At 41.9% G+C, this 20,400-nt stretch overlaps 1 protein-coding gene and 1 long non-coding RNA gene across 5 annotated transcripts in view; one reads left to right on the top strand and one right to left on the bottom strand.

Moving 5' to 3' along the window:
- ebf1a (EBF transcription factor 1a) overlaps positions 1-20,400 on the bottom strand; it is a 476,793-nt gene that overhangs the window by 90,796 nt on the left and 365,597 nt on the right. For all 4 annotated transcript variants that reach the window (XM_072263544.1, XM_072263543.1, XM_072263545.1 and 1 more), the window contains one exon: positions 2,607-2,695. In XM_072263544.1, coding sequence (XP_072119645.1) covers positions 2,607-2,695 — 89 coding nt within the window. The remainder of the gene's footprint in view (positions 1-2,606; positions 2,696-20,400) is intronic.
- LOC140200346 (uncharacterized) lies at positions 970-13,199 on the top strand. The gene is made up of 4 exons (XR_011886602.1): positions 970-1,043; positions 2,578-2,765; positions 10,430-10,526; positions 13,114-13,199. It is a non-coding gene; the product is annotated as an uncharacterized lncRNA (long non-coding RNA).

Genomic DNA, 20,400 nt, shown 5'->3' with positions numbered 1-20,400 from the left:
TCGTAATTCATCATGGGCACACCAGGGAGTAGAACTTTGGACAGAGGTTCAGCTCAACCTTACAACAGATCCTGATGTGTTTAGGCGCACATAATCAGAGGCCTTCCAGTTCATTGCTGGCAATTGGGTCAGTTTGTTTTTAAATTAAAACATTTAAATATTTATTTCCCCATGGCACTCTGCACACAGCCAGGCAAGGTTTTGAAGGCAAACATATTAATCCATTTAAAACGTATGTGTATATTCTACCAACTTTCTCCTCTGGCCCATGTACGTCTAATTACACTCTGTCCTTCGGGGGGGGGGGGGGGGTTCCATGCAGAGGGACAATGGTTCCATGCAGTGCAACCATTCAAATGAAACATTTTCCATGTGTCCTGTTGAGTGCTCCACAAAGTGTCTACAGCCCTATTTGTAGAATGGCGGATACCCTGACCAACATTTATGCCTCCATCAGATTCACTAAAAAAAAAACGGTTTGGTTGTTATCCCTGCATCTCTGTGATCTAGCTGCCTTCACCTCAGTAATTCATTATCGGCAGTGAAGGTCTTTATAATCTCTTGAGGCTTCACATAAATGCAGGTTGACTTGCATCTAGGACCCATGAACATTACCTCACCACTTTTTTATTCCCTATTTTTTGCACTACTTAATTAATCTAACTATTATATGCATATATTTACTGTAATTCACAGTTTTCTTTTTCTCTCGTATTGCATGGTATTGCTGCCATAGAGTTAATAAATTTCAAGACATACACCAGTGATATTAAACCTGATTCTGATTCTGATGTAGAATACTGACGTGACATTGCTGGTGGCTGGCCCTCACTTCTGTGGGGAGCTACTCACTCCTGGGGGTAAGCGCATTTCAGATTGTCACATGGGGTAGGGAATGGAGTGGACCTCCCACTCCATGAGTCATCAAATGTACTAAGCTGAGGGAACTGAAAAAAATGGACCCACTTTGAATCACTGTGCTTAATTATTGACATTGGGGAGTCATCATACCACAGCCCTCTCCATGTGTAATCATTAATAAGGTAAGTGCTGTTAATTTTTTTTATTTAATCTTCATTGGTCTTAATGTCGTTAATTAAATAGAATATGATTTCTTAAGGAAATGTGTTCTTATTTACTTGTTTGAGTCTATGTCAAGTCTCCTTAAATATTTCTGATTTACAGTAAGGGACCTTGAATCGGTTATCAGATGACCTGATGGGGATCCCCCACCTGAGGCCCAGCTGGCCACACCGCTTCCCAGTTCAGTCACAGCAGTGAATCTGAGAGGAGCTATGGTGGTTCCTGCATATTTTTTTCATTTTATTTTGTTGAGATACAATGTGGAACAGGTCTTTCCAGCCCTTCAAGCCACACCACCCAGTAATCCCTGATATAATCCCAGCCAAATCACTGGACAATTTACAATGACCAATTAACCTACCAACTGGTACATCTTGGACTGTGGGAGGAAACCCACAGGGTCACGGGGAGAATGTACAAACTCCTTACCGGCAGTGGGGGGAATAGAACCTGTACTGTAAAGCACTGTGCTACAAAGCCATCCTGATCAGCCTCATCACCCTACTGTTTTGAAGGCAGCAGGTTGGGATGCAGTTGAGTGACAATTAAGTACATCCCTGTGACCAGGTGGCAGAGATCTGGCGTAAAGTGGGCAATGGTCACAACGACTGGGTGGTGGTCTGAGTGAAATCTGCCCACTTTTCAGCCCAATGGGACAGAGGGTGGCAGCTTCTGTAAAAATGGGGTGAAAGTGTAGATCTGCTGCTTCACTGCTCAAGTGCCTCAGATTGGAGCCTGACTCTAGTGGGTAGAGTTCAGTGTGGGTCACATTTTCCCTGTGATCTGGGGAAATGCCCCCCGGTGCTCCAGTTTCCTTCCTCAGCCCAAAGACATACAGCTTGGAGGCTAACTGTCAACTATGAGTTTCCCCTAATGTGTAGAAGACGGTTTGGATTTAGAGAGCATTGATGGTAATGTGGAGAGAGTAAAATGCTATTAGTCTGGGATTGGTACAAATGGGTTGCTTACAGTCTACGCAGATTTGGTGGGCCAAAGGGCCTGTGTTTTTGCTATTTGATTCTACCAGTCTATGTGGTCAATCTTCTCCACCCAGGTGTGAAGGTAAAACAAAGTCCCAGTGCTCCCTATTGTTATGTGCAATCCAGTTTCTAGTGACTCAGCGTAACCAGTGGGTATCATCACTGTAGCAGACTACCATCACAGATTAACTATTATCAATTAACCAATATTTAGTACAAAAGATTATCTGGGCAGTGAGGGATTACTGATGTGCATTTTACTTCACCAATTGATAGCATCGATATTCTTCAAACATACACCAATAACCCCGTAGTGTTTTTTTTCTCTGTCCCTTTCACTGCACTCAGCAGTTGTACAGGGAAAAAAGGGACCCTGTTACCATGGAGAAAGATGGGGTGCAGTGAGGTTGCTCCATCAACAGATGTCACCCACAAGTTAAGTTCCTCCTTGTAATTTGCAACAGATCTTGTTCACCTTGTGCTAATCCAGCCTTGCGGCATTATTTTGCAACAGTTGCTCAATTGGAAAAGTTGTGTACTGACCTTTGGCAATCGTTCAGGATCACCCGGATGTCTGGGAATAACTTTCTGCAACCGCTGGAAGCCGTAGTCAATGGTGGGTTCATTCAGTGCTGGAACAAGGAAGAATAATGCAGATCAATAAGAGGAAGGAATCCCTGGGTCAGCACCAAAACACAAGAGGTAAGACCTACAATTGAGGATATAATAGAGTAACCCATAAGTAACAAGCCTAAGTGCCTGTGAGTTCCAACTGGGGCCCAGTAGCCCATTGACTTCATTCACCATTTAACTCTTATATATTTGGCCTTTGTCTGAGGGAGGTCAATAACCCAATAACCATTCTCCAGAAAGGGAAAATGGGGATAATGGTTGTGTTAGAGATGATTAGCTAGAGGTTGTGTTAGAGAGGAGGAAATAAAGGTAGAAATGGATGGACACATTGGACAGCAATATATTGATGAGGAGTTTAATACAGACAAGTGTGAGGTATTGCACGTTGGAAGGTCAAACCAAGGTAGAACATTGCACGTTGGAAGGTCAAACCAGGGTTAATGGTAAGGCACTGAGAAGTGCAGTGGAACAGAGGGATCTGGGAATACAGATACAAAATTCCCTAAAAGTGGCGTCACAGGTAGATCGGGTCGTAAAGAGAGCTTTTGGTACATTGGCCTTTATTAATCAAAGTATTGAGTATAAGAGCTGGAATGTTATGATGAGGTTGTATAAGGCATTGGTGAGGCTGAATCTGGAGTATTGTGTTCAGTTTTGGTCACCAAATTACAGGAAGGATATAAATAAGGTTGAAAGAGTGCAGAGAAGGTTTACAAGGATGTTGCCGGGACTTGAGAAACTCAGTTACAGAGAAAGGTTGAATAGGATAGGACTTTACTCGCTGGAGCGTAGAAGAATGAGGGGAGATTTGATAGAGGTACATAAAATTATGATGGGTATAGATAGAGTGAATGCAAGCAGGCTTTTTCCACTGAGGCAAGGGGAGAAAAAAACCAGAGGACATGGGTTAAGGGTGAAGGGGGAAAAGTTTAAAGGGAACACTGGGGGGGTGCTTCTTCACACAGAGAGTGGTGGGAGTGTGGAATGAGCTGCCAGACAAGGTGGTAAATGCAGGTTCTTTTTTAACATTTAAGAATAAATTGGACAGATACATGGATGGGAAGTGTATGGAGGGATATGGTCCGTGTGCAGGTCAGTGGGACTAGGCAGAAAATGGTTCGGCACAGCCAAGAAGGGCCAAAAGGCCTGTTTCTGTGCTGTACTTTTTCTATGGTTTCTATGGTTTCTATGGAATGCTGTAATACATTCCTTTCTACAGTAAATTTGGGGTTATTACATTAACTAAATAAGTATGTTTTAATAGAAAATATGTATGGATTAACTTCTTCCACGGTCTTTACAATAACACTACCAAACCTGTAAACTACCTTTTCCAGAAGCTCCCTTCTCAAAAGCACTATAGGGCTATTAAAACTAAATTATCACACCATCTTAAAAGTTTCTTCCCCCAGGCAGTTAATCTGATCAACCCTTCTAGTTAGCCCTCACCCCCTCTATCTACTACCTCAGTCAATGCACTACACTGTAAAAACTTTAAGCCATTTTTGTAATACTGTTTACATTATAAATAAATGACAATATTCATGTATTTATGCACAATTTATTCCCTATCCATATTTTACTCTCCAATCAATTTTCTGTAATTGTTAAATGTTGTTGTTTCTTATTGCATGTCGCCCCCTGACCAGCACACCACAGCAAATTCCTAAATATATGTAAATTGAGAGTACAGCTGATCCTTGATAATATTCCTTCCAAGTACAATCAATGTTAAGTATTAAAAGATCTACAAACAGTCATCACCTTCAAAATGCTATTGCAAAATGAAAACTTACAAGACTGCAGGAAATGAGGTCTTAAATGATTTCCTATAATCTTGTTGTCTATAAACAACAACAAACACAGCAACTTTGTTGAAGGAAAACGTCATTACATTTGGCAATGGAGATATTGAAGCAGATCACTGATGAAGGCGGGATACAAGGGTTTCAGGAGTTTAAAAACACATTTGCTAATGTTGCAGCAATTGAAACGGGAGATGGAGAAAAGGCCACACTTTGAGAAGATAGATGTTTGTTAGGGCAGGAGAAGAATTAGGGTGAGATGAGGCTATGAAGTGATTTAAAAATCAAACAGAAAGATAAAATAGAGTCATTGCTTAACCAAGTGTCAGTGTAAACCAGTGAAGTTAGAGTCCTCAGGTCAAGGTTAAGGCAGCGGATAATTAGATAACCATGTATGTATGGATAATGGACATTGGGATGCTGGTCCGGAGTGCATTAAAATGGTCATGTCTGGATATGAGAAATGCATTGTTGAGTCCTCCAGCAGCAGAAGAGCTGAGACAGAGTCAGACAAGTGACGTTGTGTTGTGGTTTCCAGCAATCATTTTGATATGTGGTCAGAAGCTCACTTTGGGATCAAGTATGACACCAAGATTACACACAATTTGTGTCAGCTTTATACAGTAATTTGGGAGAAGGACTGAGTCAGTAGAAAGGAACCACAAAAACAAGTTCCCGGTAATTAATGGCAGGAAATTGATTTAAGACTTTACTTTCCTGCAGTCTTAAAATTTCTCCTTTTGCACCATGCCTTTGAAAGTGGTGAAAAATTGCACTGTTAGCAACTCTATTGACTGGCAGCCCAGGCTGTGTGAATAGAGGCAGTGTGAGTCAGCTGACTAGCCCAGGCTGAGACCCTTAATGAAGGGATCCTCACCTGATCTCCTAACACAAACCCATGTACAACAGAAGTTGACAGATTGTGTTCCGCTGTGCTTCTGCCTCACTGACCCAAGGTGTTAAAGGCTAATTCAGCATTGTTCCTAGCATCTGACTGAGAGCAAACTGAACTGAACCTGGGACTTCCATGGGCTGTGGGCTCAGAAATACACCACACAATTCATCACACAAAATACTGGAGGAGCTCAGCAGGCCAGGAAGCATCTAGGGAGAAGAGTACAGTTGGCGTTTTGGGCCAAGACCCTTCAGCAGGACCCATTAAACTGCAAAGGGAACTTCAGATATTCTCCACTGCTTTACATAAAAACTGACCTTTGGAACTGGCCAAAGGCAATAATCCATCTTGATATTATGTTAGATGTGGAGCCGAATAAAGTTCTCAAACATGGTGGTGTGTTCAATCCCACAGCTGACCTCGGAATATGCAAGGCATTTCTATTTCATCTTAAGTGTGAATTATTTATTTACTTAGAAGTATTCTAAATAACATAGCAGCAAAGCAAGGGTTTTAGTCCATTAAAGAAAATGAGTGATCTGAAATTAGGAGCCACAGTTCTAAACTAAAATTTAAAACATCGAAAGTACAGGACAGAATATTACACATAAGGACTCCGAATAAGTCAACTACCAGCTCTTTCATATTGCTGATCAGAATCAGAATCAGATTTATTATCACCGGCATGTGTCATAAAATTTGTTAACTTAGCAACAGCAGTTCAATGCAATACATAATAACATAGAAAAAAAATAAATAAATAAGCAAATCAATGACAGTATATGTGGAGTGATGTGGAGCAAGTAGATCTTAGTCTCGAAGGGGTCTGTTCTGGAGTCTAACGGTGGGAAGGATGTTCCCAGTGGTATGTGCACTCAAACTTTGGTATAATCTGCTGGATGGCAGAGGGTGAAGAGGAGAGAGAATGAGCAAGGTGCTTGGGGAGGGGGGTAATCTTTGATTATTTTGGCTGTTTATCCATGCAGTAGGAAGTGCAGACAGAGTCTATGGAAGGGAGGCTGGTTTGCACAATGGACTAGTCTCTGTTCACAGTACTCTGAAATCCCAGACTGCCATGTCAGTCCATGGCCGTGATGAGGCTAGACACAGGTTAGAGGAGCAGCAGCTCATATTCCACTTTGGTCGACTCTAACCTGATGGCATGGACATTCATTTCTCTAACTTCTGGTAACCTCTCTCCTCTTTGTCTCAATCCCCTTTCTGCTGGCCCTCTCACTCCTTCCCTTTGCCTCTCCTGTTCTTATGGCCTGCCTATCACCTCCCTCTGCTTCCTCACCTACTTTTCTTTATTCCATGGTCCATTGCCTTCTCCTATCAGAATCCATTTTCTTCAGTCTTTTACCTCTCCTACCTATCACTTCCCAGCTTCTCACATCAATCCCCTTTCTCTGCAAACCTACCTTCCCCTCTCACCTGGACTCACCTGTGACCTGCTATCTTGTGCTCCTCCCCCACCTCCCACCTTTTTATGCCGGCTCCCTTCCTTTGCAATCCTGATGAAGGAGGAAACTGTTCATTTCTCTTCATAGGTGCTGCCCGGTTTGCTGAGTTCCTACAGCATTTTGTGTGTGTTGCTCAAGTTTTCCAGGATCTCTTCAATTTCCAGCATCTCTTCAATTTCTTGCGGTCTTGGGAAGAGCAGTTGCATCAAGTTGTGATGCGTCCAGATAGGATGCTTTCTATGGTGCATTGGTGAGGGTCATGGGAGACATGCCAAATTTTCTTAGCATCCATCAGAATAGGATCAGGCTAAACTGCAATGTCCCCCACCTATCCAACCACTTCACCATCATGTGTGAACAGAATACCCCCTTAATTCCAGTTGCATGCAGATGAAGAGGCAGCACAGAGCCAACAGCTAGAGACGTGGACTTCAGTGTCAAAGCTTCCAAGAGACAGGAGTGATAATGTGTAAAGTACAGTAACTAGTGTCAGGTCTCTTCCACTTAATTTACAATTCAGACATTAAATGCTATATACTATTCACATATCACTTACTGCTACTTCTTTTAAATATTTTTTTCATAAAATAAAGTGAATTGACAGTCTCCATCATATGAACTGTCAGCGCCTGAGTTCTAACCCCTCCCAGAAAGGCGAGAGGTGGGGGTTTATAAGTGAAGGAAACGGCGTGTAATAGGCCTGGCATGACAGAGTGCTTAGACGACATTTACATCTGAGCACCTTGAATTTAGTGCATAATTGCACCACTAAAACCCTTAACTTGTCATCCACCAAAAGAAAATCCCAAATTGTTGTCAGTCATCCAGCACACGGTGCACATGCAGGCAAGCTCTTGAGTGACAGCACTTCACCCGCCAGCGCTGGGTATGAAGCTTTATCAGAATACTCTATGCACGAGTGGTAAACGCTTGCAACCTACTCAAATCAGCAGAATGATTAACGTTCTGTTCAATGTCAGGAAAGAAACAGCAATTTGAATATAAACATGTCTTCATGACATGTAAATCACACAAGTTGAATATAGGGAAAAAAGCAAGATCGGAAGCCCTTGCCCCTTTTAATCTTATTTTGATTTCTCCTTAATCTTGCCGAGTCTGTGAGCAGGAGAAGACAGTTTCAAAGGGACAACAGTTAGCAAGACGGTTGCTTTTAGGGGTTGGCTGGGAGAGCAGAGAGATGTGAGAGTGGCTGCAAAATGGCTTAGAAAGCAAAGCACCAAGTTTGCACAGGTTTTATTTTGATGGCCTCTGACAAGTGCAGAGACTCAGGTTTAACTTCCGATCGGCTTTGACAGAAGAGAGTGTGCGGGACATACACTAGCCTTTCACCACACAGGTCAAGGCATGAAGGGAACACAAAAAACTGCAAATTCTGGAAACAGGAGCAACAAAGAGTCCTCCGGAGGAACTGAGTGGGTCAAGCAGCATCTGTGAGGGGTGGGGGGAGGAGGGAATTGTCGACATGTCAGGTCAAGATCCAGAGTTGGGACTTTCTCTGTTTGTATAGCTGAGGGAGCTTTCTAAATGTCTCTTTGATCAGATTATTTAACCCTTCCCTGGGCATGCACATTTTTAAAAAATCAAACTTTAGCGGCAGCAATAATTTAAAATCCTGAGGAGATGCTCAGTGATAACTTGTAAATATTAACAGCTTGTAAAAGCCCTCTATATGCGTCTCTAACGTGACACTTTGTTCACTTCCCTTTGATGCAGCCTGACCTACTAAGTATTTCCAACTGCTACTGTTTTTATATTTGTATTAATGTCTATTCATTAATTTTCTATAACTGGTGTAAAATAAAAAAAAAATTGGGTAACAAAGTGAGCCAAAGTGATATGAAGAACCTTGGTTATAACCCTAGGATCAACTCAATACAGGGTTAAGATGGGAAACAGTAGGGGGGGGGGGCATTATTGGAATTTTGAGAAATTGATTTTCATGCCATCAGGTTGGAGGTTATCCAGATGGAACAGTAGAGGAGGACATGGACTGACATGTCGGAATGGGAATGGGAAGTGGAATTAAGACAGGTGGCCACTGGGAGATCCTGCCTTTCTCGCAATTCACCATTTCCCATTCCTACTTCCCTTTCACCTTATCTCCTTACCAGAATATCACCTCCAACCCTCTGGTGCTCCTCCCCCTTATCTTTCTTCCATCGCTTCTGTCTTCTCCTATCAGATACCCCATTCTCCAGCCCTGTATCTCTTTCACCAATAAACTCTGCAGCTCTTTACTTCACCCCTCCCTGCTTCCCAGTTTCACCCATCACCCTGTGTTTTCTCCTCCCCTCCCTCCATTGTCTTACTCGGACTCCTCATCTTTTTTCCAGTCCTGATGAAGGGTCTCGGCCTGAAACATCGATTGTACTCTTTTCCATAGATGCTGCCTGGTCTGCTGAGTTCCTCCAGCATTTTGTGTGAGTTACTATTTAAATGTTAATTTGCCTGCCTCAACTACTTTCTCTAGTGACTCACTCCACCCTCTGAGTGAAAAGGTTCCCCCTCAAGTTCCTATTAAATTTCTCCCTCTCATGTTAAAACTATGGAACCTCCAGTTCTTGATTCCAGCTCTGGGAAAAAGACTGTGAATCTATGCCCTTCATGATTTTACACACCTCTATAAGTGCTCCTCTCATTCTCCTATGCCGCAGTGTAAACAATCCCAATCTGCTCAACCCACTCTCCATACCACAGTCCCTCAAGTCCCGGAACATTTTCTCTTCTGCATTCTTTCCAGCTGAGTGACATTTTTCTAATGGCAGGATGACTAAAGCTGAACGTAATATTCCAGATGCAGCCTCACCAACATCTCGTATAAAAGTCACTTTCTGCTCAGTGCCGGATCCAAACGGAGGAGAGCGTGGGGTGATATTGAACACCTCAGATCTCTGACATAGAAGAGCAAACAGCAGAAGGCACACACAATCTCCCAAACAAACTGACCCTGCCTGCCTGTAGTGCAGTCCAATATGGGCCTCATCAGCCATTTTAGAACCCAGAGAACTCTCTGTCCATTAGGACCAGCTCAGGAGAAGACAGCAGTGAACACATTTCAGAAAAGGACATTGAACACTTTGCAAAGTCACGTCTTTCTAACATTTACTGAAGCCCATTTATTTACCACATTGAGCAACTAAAACTCACTCTTTGCCCTCAGCTGCATGGTCCTCTGCATGAACCAATTTTTATAATTTCACAATAATAAATCCTGAACACATCAACGCTGCCTCAGTTCTTAATCAAAAGATTGTCTGATTTGACTTGGAAAGGAATTTGTTTTCTTGAGCTGTGCTGCCAAGAGTGGCAGAATGATCGACACTTCATATAAGCAATTAAAATAACTTGTTTAAAAACTCCACCGAGCTGGTAGCCCAGGGGCATTAAGCTGTACACAGCACTGCAGAGCAAGATGTAATAAAGTGCTGCACACATGGAGCCTCTACCCTGTGACACATATTAATGCCACTCTTAAGAAAAATAAATACACAGTTGGGAGGGTAACTGGCTGAGGAATTGTTTGAGCTCTTTTCTTTCACTGTGTTCCAGGATCAGTACAGAACGGAGGTGATCGAAAGCAGCACAAGAAGAACATCAGGAATTCCAAAAGCTGAATTTTCTCTAATTTCCTCCTTTACTTGGCCTGGTATGGAAACACCAATGCCTTTGAACAGAAAATCGTACAAAACGTAATAGATATGGCCCAGTACATCACAGGCAAAGCCCTCCCAACTCAACAGATCAGGCAGCATCAATGGAGAGGAATGAACAGTTGACATATCAGGCCGAGGACCTTCATCAAGACTGGAGAGGAAATCAGAGTAAGAAGGTGGGGGAGGGGAAGGAGTGCAAGCTGGCAGGTGATAGGTGAGACCAGGTGATGGGGAAGGGGTATGAAGTGAGAATCTGGGAAGTGATAAGTGGGAAAGGTGAAGTGCTGAAGAAGAAGAAATCTGATAAGAGGGGGCAGTGGATCATAAGAGGAAGGGTACCAGAGGGAGTTGATGGGCAGGTGAGGAGAAGAGAAAGGGTAAGAGTGTAAACTAGAACGGGGAATGGGATGGGAAAAGAGAGAAGGGGGAGAGGGAGAAATTACTGGAAGCTAGAGAAACCAATGTTCATGCCAATAGGTTGGAGGCTGCCCAGATGGAATATGAATTGATGCTCCTCCAATATGAGTGTGGCTTCCTGGCAGTAGATGAGGCCATGGACCAACATGTCAGATTGGGAATGGGAGGTGGGAGTTAAATGGGTAGCCACCGGGAAATCCGGCCTCCTGTACGGACGGAGCAAAGGTGCTCAACAAAGCGTTCTCCCAGTCTGCAGCCAGTCTCACCATTACAGAGGAAGCCACATCAGGAGCACCAGATACTGTAGTCCAACAGACTCACAGGTGAAATTTCACTTCACCTGAAAGGATTGCTTGGAGCCCTGAAAGGTGGTGAGGGAGGTGGTGTAGGGGCAGATGCAGCACTTGTCATGCTTACTGGGATAAATGCAGGAGGGAGATAGGGGGATGAGTGGACATGAGACTCAAATAGAGAATGATCCCTGTGAAAAGTGGAGAGTGGAGGGCAGGAGGGAAAAGATGTGCTTAGTGGCAGGATCCTGTAGTAGATGGTGGAACCTATGAATACAGACACCGGTGGGGTAGTATGTAAGATCAAGGTTAACACTATCCCTGGAGTTATGATGGTGGGAGGATAGGGAATGTGTGGGGAATAGAGGAGATGAAGGTGAGATCAGCATTCCTGGTGCTGGAAGTGAAATCCCATTCTTTGAAGGAGGACAGCTCAGATATTAGAATGGAAAGTCACGTCCTGGGAACAGATGCTGTGGAGATGAAGGAAAGGGGAAAAGGGATGGTCAAGATAGCTGCGGAAGTCTGTAGGTTTATAAAAGATATGTCGATAGTCTGTCTCAAGAGATAGAAATAGAGAGATCAAGAAAGGGGAGAGAAGTGTCAGAAATGGACCAAGTAAATTTGAGGGCTGGGTGGAAGTTGAGGGCAAAGTTGATGAAATTGACAAGCTCAGCATGGGTGTAGGAAACAGTACCAATACAGTCATCAATGTAGCGGAGAAAAGGCTAGGAAGGCAGGAATAATGGACTGTTTCACATTGACCGTTAAAAGGCAGGCATAGCTGAGGCCCAAGCAGATGCCAATGGCTACATCTCGGGTTTGGAGAAAGTGGGAGGAACCGAATGAGAAATTGTCGAGGGTGAGAACCAATTGAACTAGATGGAGGAGGGAGAAAGTTGAGGGAAACTGGTTAGGTCTGTTGTCCAGAAAGAGTTTTAAGACCTTCCTGATGGGGGTAGGCATGCATAGAGACTGGACATCCATAGTGGAAATGAGGAGAACAGGGCCAGGGAACTCAAAGTGAAGTGATTGAGAGTCTGTGATATGTCGTGGATGTAGATAGGAAGGGACTGAACCAAGGGGGACAAAATGGAGTCAGGGTGTGCATATACAAGTCAGTGGGCAGAAGAGGCAGAAACAATGGGCCTACCTGCATAGCCAGGTTGGAAGTGGGCAGGGTTGCAATTATGGGATATACTAAACTATGAAGTTCAGGGATATGGCTACGCAGGTTGATAGTGTGGTAAAAAGACTTGGGGCATACTTGCCTTTATTAATTGAGTCACAGAGTTCAAGAGTTGGGAAATTATGTTGCAGCTTTATAAAGCCCTATCCTATCCTATCCTATCCTATCCTATCTAAGAAAGCATGTACTGGCATTGGAGAGAGTCTGGACGAGGGTCATAAGAATTATTCTGGAAATGAAAGGGTTAACATACTGATGGTTTTGGGCCTGTTCTCACCGGAGTTTAGAATAATACCAGGGGAGCGGGTCTCATTGAAACCTATCCAATATTGAAAGGCCTAGACAGGATGACATGGAAAGCATGTTTCCTATAGTGGGTGAGTCTAGGACGAGAGGGACAATGCTCAGAATAGAGGAACATCAATTTAGAACAGAGATAGGGAAGAATTTCTTTAACCAGAGAGTGGTAAATCTGAGGAACCCATTGCCATAGATGGCTGTGAAGGCCAAGTCATTGAGTATATTTAAAGCAGAGGTTGATAGGTTCATGATTAGTAAGGGTGTCAAATGTTACAGAGAGAAGGCAGGAGAATGAGGTTGAGACGGATAATAAATCAGCCATGTTGGAATAGGGAAGCAGACTCGATGGGCTGAATGGCTTAATTCTACTCCTATGTCTTGTAGTCTTATAAATGGTTTGCTGAATGAACCTGCAGTTTGGTGAGATCCCACAACTACTGTACAACCCAGAGAACCCAAGGAGATGTCCCAGTTTCTTGAAGTCTCTCTTTCAAAACGTTCCAGTTATCACTCAAAAAGGACAAGATCCATAGGGAATGATCAGGTAAAGCAGTGAAATCAGAGTAATTATTGATTATAATGGCACTGAGCAGGAGAATCATTTCATAGGGTTGAAAATCTGAATAGAGTTTCCATGTTCAGAACACAAAGGAAAACTTCTGGAATTAAAATTAATTTTTTAAAAAAATGATCTGGGTGTATATTGCATCAGGCTGCCAATGCTGAAATGTAACTTATTTTGGCCAATGAGACAGATATTTTGTTTGACAGATTTCAATAATTTTTCATCCCTGATAGCTATACCATACAGTGAACACTGTCTAAAAGCACTAATAATTTGGCCAAGCGAGTAACAGTCTGTCTCAAGATACAATAGTGACTTGTTAGCTTGGCATTTGTTAATTCAATACATGTGATCATCTGGCACATTCTCTGAACATCTGCATTATTTCCAAACTAGAAAGAAACAGAATGCTTTTCTCTTTCCAGAGCCCCATCCCTTTTTTAGATTTTGGCTGGTCTACCTCAACAGTGCCAAAACAACACAATTTTTTAAACATCCATTATTGTTGGGAAGTCCCACTGCTTCAGAGAAGAAATTAATGGAAATAAAAAGAAATGAGAAAACCAGGTCCTTGTACAATTTTGTGGAGAGATCCAGCACAGAACTGGGATGTGATTTATGCTATTTGGCCGTGATGTGCTGTAAATGATATTACATCAGAATTTTCGATTGCTTGAGGTTCAGTGTGATGTAATGGAGAATTCATCCTGGCATGAGATGAAATTAGGGTTGCCAATACTAGCTGGATAGATTGTAGCAGGTGTTGTCACATGACCTGCTGCCAATATCAATGGAGTAGATTTGAAGACCGGGGCACAGCAAAGAATAAATGTCTAATGTTTCTATCTTGCCCAAGCATTATGTTCCCACTCTACTCTCCTCAACCATTTTCCTTTGCTGTACTTAATTACAGACAGACCCATCCAATATCCTGCCTGTTGATAAAGATTTTTGTTCCTGATTGTCTCGTCTCTCCACAACTCTGTAACACTCTTTCCACCGTCTCTGAGCTGCCCCCCCACCCCACCCACCCACCCAACCTAAGTCTGCCTTTTTGTCTGTGATTACTTACCATTCCACCAATCACTGACAAACCTTCAGCTGCCTGGTCCTGCTGTTCTCAGTTTCCCTCCTCAAAATACTTCTACTTCACTCTATTTCTTTCTTCCCATAAAGCATCCATCACCTACCAGGCTTCTGGATACCTAGTCTGATACCTTATTACTCAGCCTGGCACCAAATGATGTCTGCTAACATTCTACTGGGACAACTTCAAACATTTCATAATGTTAACAATGTTATATAATTCCAAGGTTTGATGATATAATATGGAATCCAACTGAGAGCTAAAGATTTACCATTTATATTCTACATCTCATGACTTAGAACATACTCTTCATTTGAGTATTTTCATGGTGTTTTTCTCCTGATATGCTGATTCATGCCACATCAACCTAAGTCTCTCTACAGTCCAATACTATTTAACTTTCCTTAATTGATATTTAATTGCAGCTGGCCATTTTTAATCAAAAACACCATTCCTTAGGCTTACGGTATGCAGAAGAGTGAGAGACTTGTAACACAGATTCAATTCTATTGGTAACTGGATAGAAGTAGACCTCAAGTGAATTCACCATCACTTACAGGATTTTGATTCCCATGGGAGTAGTTCAGTATTTCCCTCTCAGGATGCTCAGCATGTCACCAAACACTTCGACAAACTCCTACAGATGTACTGTAAAAATTATCCTGACTGGTTGCATCAGATTGGTACAACAACTTGAATATGCCGAAGCATAAGAAGATGCGGAGTAACAGACTCAGCCGAATGCGTCATGGGCATATCCCTCCGACCAAGAGGAGATGCTGCCTCAAGAAGGCAACAACTATCATCAATGGCTCCCATCATTGGAGCCACACCATCTTCTTGAAGCTACCATCAGGAGGAGGCGCAGAACTCCGAAGTGCCACACCACCAGGCTCAAGGAGAGATGTTTCTCTTCAATCATTCGCTTCTTAAAACAACTTGCAATACCCTAGTCATTACCTCAGTGTATCAACATATGACCACTTTGTCCTACATTGGGCTTTTTTGTTATAATTGTGTTCTTTATTGTAAAAATTGTCTACCATTTATGCTTATTTTATGTTTTTCCTGTGAACACTGCTTATATGATGCCTTGTTGTTGTGATGTTGCACAAATGAGTTTTTCATCGTTCCTATGTATACTTGTACTTTTGTAAATTTAGGTGGTTATAAAATAGGTCATGCATTGTTTTGAAGAGCTGGGTATTCTACTTGATGTCATGACAATGACTAATATTTATCCTCCAACTCATATCATGCAAACAGATTATTGGCATCATATTCAGTCCATAAGATCATGCCTTCTGCAAATTGGCTGCTAAGGGCTTACCACACCACCACAGAAAATATTTTACTAAAAGTAATTAATTTGCCATAAGCCTATTTGGATGCCCAGAATCTTGAAACAAGCTGTACAAACGCAAGCCTCTCATTGTTCTTCTCAGTCCCACATGTGAATGAACAGCAACAATGTTTCACTGGTGTCATCAAGCTATTTCATTTTGGAAAGCCTGATGTTTAGTGCCTAGGATCCAGTCCATAAGTGGTATTGAATCATGCGGTCTGGAGCATTGTGATTGCAAGCTGACATCCCACCAACTTAACAGCAGACTGCATGACACTAGCAAAAACTCTAAAGCACTGAGTACTCACTGAAAGAAATTATGAATGCTTATGTTTTGTGAGCACAAGTGTTCATATTCAGGAGCACTGCTTGGATAAAAGGGAAAGGTGTGGTGGCACTTGGCTGTGCTTAGAAAATGTCTTTCCTTTACTCCGACTACCCTCTTGGAAATGTCAGAGCAGGGCACTGACTGAATAACTGTAAGAATTGACAGCTTGGCTCCACATTTCTGAATCGTCTCGTCCCATATGACTTCCCTGAAAACATTCTATTGATATTTGGCAAGCTGAAATATAGGGAAAGGAAGTCTGGGTGGGGTGCAGACCAATAAAGAGAATACAAAATATTCAATAAGCAAGGAAAAAAGAGCGCTTGAAACGAATAATGACTGTGTTCATTACTCTGTGGGAAAGAAGAAAAGTATTTGTTATTTTTATTATAAAGGAATTAGTTCTTATACATCAAAGAATAGTACAGCTAATGAAATCAAGTAAAGCAATCCAATTTTTAATTTCAACTTCTAGAATCCTTTGGTTTGTTTCCTTGATTTAATTAGCAGAGTTGCTCCTTTGATCTACAAGCCCAGTACAGAGTTTGCTCTGTGCAGAAAGCTAGCGCGTTCAATGTGGACATGCAGAATGTTCATATCTCCCTCCAAATGGCCTGCATAGTCATGTGTCTTTGTGGCGTCTGTTTTCTATTGTTGATTGGATATGTCTACGAAGGAAATTGTTCTTTTTTGTCTGGGAACCTCTCTACATTAAGAACAGAAGAGTTGATTCTAACACATAGAATATATAAAGAAAGAGCCTGCTCTGCTCTGGGACTGTTTTTAAATACAAGAGTGGGTTAAGAGACAAATACAGATGAAAATAAACCAGTCCTAAAAGAATTGCACAAGAAAGAATTTAATACTCACAAGTAACTGACTTACAGAACAGCATTTCTTAAGTCCAAACCTAATAATCTATACAAAGGTTAAAATTGGTAAACCGGTTTATTATTGTCACATGTATGAAGGTACAGTGAGAAACTTTGTTTTGCATGCCATCTCTACAGATCATCTCATCACATTGCCACAGCAATATAGTACAAGGGAAAGAAATAACAGCAGAATATAATGTTACATTACAGGGAAAGTGCAGGGCAGGCAAGCAATAATGTGCAAGGCCACAACAAGATAGATTGAGAGGTCAAGAGTCTATCTTTTCATTCTAGGATACCGTTCGATAGTCTTATATCAGCAGGATAGAAACTATCCTTGAGCTTGGTCATACATGCTTTTAGGCTTCTGTATTTTCAGTCTGATGGGAGGGGGATGAAGAGAGAATGTCTGAGGGGGGTGGAGTCTTTGAATATGCTGGCTGTTTTACTAAAGCAGCAGGAAATATACACAGTGTTCTTCACAGATCTTCCCAATGGATAAATATTTCCAATCATATTGAATGTTTAGTACTTGTACTTCTTAAGACTTCTTTCACTCTGATAAATTGCTTAATTATCTGAATGACTATGAGTGTGTTGCATTATTTTTTGCTTAACACTGAGTCTTACACACAAAGAGGGTCATATAGTTGAATCCTGTCATCAAATGATTTCGTCCATCTTCCCTCCGGGAAAAAGTTCAGGAGCTTGAAGACTCGTACAGCCAGATTTGGGAACAGCTTCTTTCTGACTGTGATAAGACTGCTGAACGGATCCTGGGCCGTACCCTCCAAATATCCGGACCTGCCTCTCGGTTTTTTTGCACTACCTTACTTCCTATTTTTCTATTTTCTATTTAAGATTTATAATTTAAATTTTTAATATTTACTAATTTAAACTATTTTAAATATTTATAATATTTAATATTTGTAATCCAGGGAGTGTGAAGCGCAGAATCAAATATCGCTGTGATGATTGTACGTTCTAGTACCAATTGTTTGGTGACAATAAAGTATAAAGTAAAGTAAATGATCATTTGGAAAAGGGATAGCCTATGCCCATCAATGCTGTGAGAAAGTGGGGGAGTGTAGCTGCTTATTGAGGCTAAGGAATTGATTCTTATGTATGCCACTGCCACATAATAAACCAGTTGTGCTACAGGTAGGTTTATACCATTTTTAAATAACTTTATACTTTTGTTTCATTTTCCCTGTATTTCAAAGCCTCACCCTTTACCTTTCCACGGCAAATATTGTGTTCAACTGATCTGTCACAGGCAGATGAGAGAATACAAAATCATCTGAGAAATTAGGCCCAGCAACAAACTCAAGTTTTCGCTACAAACATAAAATGTTGGAAACCCTTAACATGTCCAACAGTATCTCCAGAAGCAAAAAGTGTTACTGTTTCAGGTTGGAGAATCGTTATCAGAACTGTGATGGAGAGATTAAACATTGGTAGAGAAGATGTTAGGGAAGATATACCTATACAGGAAAAAGAGGGAACCTGTACTAGATTGTGACCAGGACAAACAGATTAGTGGAATAGGATGAGGGTGATTATATTTCCTTGTGTTTTGTGTTGGTGACAGGATTATTGACAGATACATGGACAGGAAAGTTTTGAACTGGTAAATCTGTCATTTGGTTTATTATTGTCACATACACTGAAGTACAGTGAAAATCTTTGTTTTGCATGTCACCCATACAGATTATTTCATCATATTACAGCGAAGAAAAAGTGTTACAATTAAAGAGAAAGTGCACTGCAGGCATACAATAAGGTTCAAGCCATATCAAGGTAGATTGTGAGATCAGACTCCATCATGTCATACCAGAAAACCATTGAATCATCTTATAATAGAAGCTGACCTTGAGCCTGATGGTGCGTGCTTTCAGCCTTTTGTATCTCCTGCTCAAAGGGACAAGAGAAAAGAGAGAATGTCTGAAGTGGCTGTGGATTTTGGTTATGCTGACTGCATTACTGAGGCAGCGAGAAGTGCAGCTAGCATCTGTGGAGTGAGGCTGGTTCCCATGGAGTGCCGAAATGTGCTCACAACTCTCCTGGGCCAAACGTGGACAAATATGACTGGCTGAGTGGGAACCTTGGTCAGCATGGACCAGTTGGGCTGAAGGGCGCATTCCCATACTGTATGACTGTGACTCTATGGCTATTCGTCATGTTGTTTCAGTTCGCACTCTTTGGGGACCTCATCCAATACGAGTCTCCAGGAAGTGAACTCTGCACAGTGACACTGTGTGAGGAAAAGCCTAGATAAAAATGCATTTAATCAAATAACCTGCCTTCAAGTACTCTCTAGGATCTATGCATTAAAGGACAACCTCCAACATTTCATATACCTTTAACCCCAACAGGAGCAGCAAGTTGTAGACCACTGGTACTGTGCTCTGTAAAGAAAGATATGCAAGTTCCAGGATGAAGTTTTCTCTGTCTCTCTCTCTATCCCTTCCTACCTCTCTCTGTCTCTCTCACCTGCTCTTTCACCGCTTCTTTCTCTTTCCCTCCCTCCCTCCTTTCTCACTACTCCCTTTCTCTCTCCCTGCCACGTTCTCCCTCCTTCTCTCTCTCCCTCCATCTCCCTCTCTCTCTCCCTTTTTCTCTAGGCTACTTGTGCACTTCAGGTGACAGGAAACCCCAAAAGTTCAGGTATGTAGGACATTCAGATTGAATCAGAATCAAATCGAACCAATTTGAAAAAGATAAAATAAGCCAGCGTGATTCAGTTTAGCTGTGTGTTCAAGGGAAGAGGCACGCTTTGGCAGAGCATCATTGGAGAGGTTGACCAGGGGTCGAAGCATCTTTCTGTGTAGCTAAGAGCTGGGGCGAAGAAGCACTTTATTATTTTTCAAATGAAAACATGCCCTGCACTACTATTTAACATGATCGTTCTGTGCACTCTATCCAGCAGTGGCACTACCTGTAATAACTTCATCAAAAATTAGATATAAAGGGACAGCTTAAGAACACTTGGTTCAGTGCTCTCACACACTACTGAACATTGCGATAATACACTTATATCAGCTACCTTGTCTCTAAATGAGCCCAGTGCTGGCTTTATTGGGGCAAGGCAGAAGATGAATGGCATTGATTTAAAGCATCTTGTTCCCTGCATGCTTGGATTTTCAAAGCATGCATTTTCCCTGTATCCTGCCTTGTAGCTCACTCGATTACATTCAACGAACTGATCTCTCTTTTTCGGTAGAAAATGAAAAGGTCAGACAATAAGACACGGTTTACTGGAACTCACACACTGCAAAGAAGCAGATCAGATAAACACTGTCAGACATAATGGGTCTGAAATTTCTACAACCAGCTGCTATACGATAATGCAAATTGAGACAAGACATTATTCTTTGATGAGCCCTTATTATTAACCCTGAGAGCAAAACATAAGTATTTCCACCAAGCACACCCTCCACCCCTGCCAACAACAGCCTAACACAAAGTATG

Source organism: Mobula birostris, chromosome 7, assembly GCF_030028105.1.
Source record: "Mobula birostris isolate sMobBir1 chromosome 7, sMobBir1.hap1, whole genome shotgun sequence".
NCBI lineage: Eukaryota > Metazoa > Chordata > Chondrichthyes > Myliobatiformes > Myliobatidae > Mobula > Mobula birostris.
The sequence above is the reverse complement of the archived record's forward strand: the minus strand, read 5'-3'. Positions and strand labels throughout refer to the sequence as shown.